This window comes from Phaeoacremonium minimum, assembly GCF_000392275.1.
Source record: "Phaeoacremonium minimum UCRPA7 unplaced genomic scaffold PA7_03_scaffold_27, whole genome shotgun sequence".
NCBI lineage: Eukaryota > Fungi > Ascomycota > Sordariomycetes > Togniniales > Togniniaceae > Phaeoacremonium > Phaeoacremonium minimum.
Window position 1 is genome coordinate 189238 of NW_006920934.1, and position 3512 is coordinate 192749.

At 50.0% G+C, this 3512-nt stretch overlaps 1 protein-coding gene across 1 annotated transcript; it reads left to right on the forward strand.

Annotated features, from left to right (window-relative positions):
• Positions 1-245: 245 nt before the first annotated feature.
• On the forward strand, positions 246-2262 carry UCRPA7_359 (putative peptidoglycan binding domain containing protein; the record flags this gene model as incomplete). Its single annotated transcript, XM_007912955.1, has 5 exons — positions 246-518; positions 570-646; positions 714-921; positions 972-1035; positions 1499-2262. 5 exons carry the CDS (start codon positions 246-248, stop codon positions 2260-2262), a joined length of 1386 nt encoding a protein of 461 aa, XP_007911146.1.
• Between the last annotated feature and the right edge of the window lie 1250 nt (positions 2263-3512).

Genomic DNA, 3512 nt, shown 5'->3' on the forward strand with positions numbered 1-3512 from the left:
TGCCCGATTGGTATCCTGGATCTACAGACTCTTCAGCCTTCCTACTTGTCTTGGCGGAGGTCTCTTCAGAAGACTTATAAGACACCCGTCCCCGATCTGCGAATCCTGATGTTTTAGCCTCTTCTTTGCGACTCTGCTACTCTTCAAGTTCTCTGTTATATCTGCATGTAACTATTCTACATTGTCCATTTTGCTGTTCCTGCTAGCCTCTCTTCTCCTATTATTTCCCTTCGTACTGCCCTAAAATGACCACATACTCGCCGAACCAGAAGAAGCGGCTTCTGGTATGTTGTGACGGCACATGGATGAACAGTGACACCGGCTACGAGGAGCCCACGATCCTCAACCCCAAGGGCAAGATCCAGATCCCCTCCAACGTCACTCGGATCTCGCGGTCTTTCAAGCGACGCTGTGCAGATGGCACAGTACAGATCATCGAGTATCAGTCCGGCGTTGGCACCGGGAGCACAATGGCTGATATCCTAACCGGAGGCGCTTTCGGGTACGGAATAGCAGAGGTAAGAGAGTCGGCCCTCTTCACTATGACAGCGCAAACTGAGACGCAATAGCACATACGCGAAGCCTATTCTTTCATCTGTGCCAACTATGTCGACGGCGATGAAATCGTTCTCATTGGCTTCTCACGGTGAGTCTGCAAACTGCCAGTCGGACTATAGAGATGGCTCGAGATCAGCGAACTGATATATGAGCAGGGGAGCCTTCACTGCGAGGAGTGTGGCCGGGATGATCGGGGACCTTGGCCTGCTGACGAGAGAGGGCATGGAGCATTTCTATTCAATCTTCAAGGACATGGAAAACTGGCGGACACCACATTATGACGACCCGTTCCCGAATGATCCTTTTCCGAACAAGCCCTGGGGCGACAATGCCGAGGAGACATACAGGCAGAAGCTCCTCGAGGTGCGTGCAGGAAGGTCACCTCGCAAGTTCTCATTGCTAATTTCAAGCAGAAAGGCTATACTCGTGTCTATCAAGATGACGGTAAGGGCAAGCTAATCACCGTTAAAGCAGTTGGTACGTGGTTGTCCACTTGATTCGCACAATTCTTGCTGATTTAGATCTGAATAGCTGTATGGGATACTGTTGGAAGCCTGGGCGTGCCCCAAGTTTCTTGGCTTTCGAAATTTGGCATCCAGCATTGCACTAAAGAATAAGTACCCAACACCTGGCGGTAACTTCGTCGGCTAACATTCATCTACATACCGATTTTATGACACGGCTCTATCCGATCGCGTTGAGAACGCCTTTCACGCACTGGCGCTCGATGAGCATCGTCCCCCTTTTAGCCCTGCACTTTGGGAGCGCCGAGCCGCCAACAGACACACGACTAACCTTCGTCAATGTTGGTTTCCCGGCAATCATGGAAATGTGGGCGGAGGATGGGCTGATCAAGGTGTCGCAAACATGTCTCTTGCATGTAAGTTTGTCAAAAGATCTGCACACTTGTCTTGTTGCGGCCAGGGCTGACATGTTTTAGGGATAATGGACCAGCTACGTTCGATTGGTGTTGAGTTCGACTCTGGCTCGATTAGCCGTGTATTCTCACAAGCTGACAGATACTACCGCCTCGAGGCAAGCAAGGGTGCCACAGAGCCACAAGTAAAGGAGTCATTCTGGCAGAGACACTTTCCATTCCTTATGAAATCTCGCGTGTTGCATTGGGCTATGGACCCTATCTTCGAAAGCAACTTCCCCATCCGACCCTGGGCGCTGGGCCAAATCCTCAAGGCTAAGAGTCCTCTTTATGTCCTTGCCGGCAAAATCACCCGCTCCCCTGGCATGTACAAGAGAGTGGATTCCTTCACGGGCCGCGAAACGACCACCTTCCTCGAAGACACCAACGAGCGCATCCACCCCTCCGTCCGCGTCCGGCTTGCCGTCAAGGGTCTAGGTCTCGACGACCAGGGGTTGTGGGAGTGCCCTGCCCTGTTGAAGAACTGGCGACTCCGACAAACGACTCAAGAGTTCGACGATCCTATCCCGCGCAAGACGAGGACGTGGGACCCCCAGGATCCAGACCTGACGGGCACCAACCAAGTCGTCATCACGGACCCGGACGAGGACACCGCTAAGTGGGGTGGACGCTGGGTGTGGGAGTACGTTGGCCCCGAGCACAAGGCGCCGCGGCAGCCGCTACTGGTGGAAGAGCCACTCGGGCCGTACGAGAGCTACTTGTTGAAGCTGTCAGCTGGATACCCTAATGTCTTTGAGTTTGCTGCGGAGCACAATATGTTGGCATGAGTTGAAATGGGGGGTTTGCATAGATTGGGTAATGGCTGACAAGCATAACGGCGTTTCTGGGGTGAGACTGTCGTATTGGTTGCGTGGAGTTCTCTGTGACTGGCAGGTATTCGATACCTTAGAATAATGGTTTATTACACTTTTGCAGGTGTTACTGTTCATGAAGGCCATTGGGGTAGTCTGAAAATAGCCTGTCACATATGCCTCGATGAATGAACCCACAGTAATTACTTGGATGATAAAGCTCAAGTGAATAAAATACAATTCCCTAATCATTCAATAAGGCTCCGTCGTATAACTTATGTTTGGAATACTCATAACATGCCCATAGTAGGTCTTAATATTCCTAATTATACTATATCTGCTACATCAGATATTTATCCATTATATACTAAACCTGTTACTAGAAAGTCAACAGATCAAATATGATTGTATTCTAAAACTACCAGAGCAGCAGGTTTCATCTTCATGCTCACTCCATGCACAGCACGTACCGTAGTCAACCCAGCAACTAAGCCGACTAGTTGGTCGCTCGCCAGTAGTGCAGCTTAGCCAAGCTCAACCGAATCCGTTTCCAGGTGTGCCGCCTCAAATATGTCGCTTTGCAATGTCCGTCATGTCGTCTAGATACTCGGCATGCAACTTAGGATTTTTGTCTTCTAGTGAAGTGTCCAAGGAAGTCTCGGATAAGTCGTCCATTGGGATGACGACATCTGTCCGAGGTCGTGGGAGAAGTGGGTTGATTTTGGTTCTTCAATGTACGAGGCCGGTTCCTCCGAACAGTTTCACAGATTTCGTTGATTTGCGACATCATCAAGCAAGTGTACATGAACACACCATGACCTCTACTGGTGTTCGGCAAGACGTGCGTATTCTTGTTCCGGGTTTCCGTGCTGAATTCCGTCAAGTTCTTGATTCTCTCCAGCACGAATCTCCCGTAGCCTTCGGGAGGAATGTCCATCAGTATCACACGCTGATAGATGCGAGTGGTAATGGGGGGGTATTCGTTGCGCGGTGCCAAATTGGACAAAAGACGATTCTGATGTTTCCGCTACTTAGCATGTATAGAACGAGACTCCTCTGATACTTCCTAGCTATCAACGGAGTTCTCACCCTCGCCCGATCCGACATGACCTCCGTTGAAGACACCGCACTCGACCTCTGTTCGAATTATATGGTGATGACTTGTCTCACTACTGGTTGATAAGCCATTTGCAACTCTTCTAAACAGTAGTAAACAGTAGTAAACA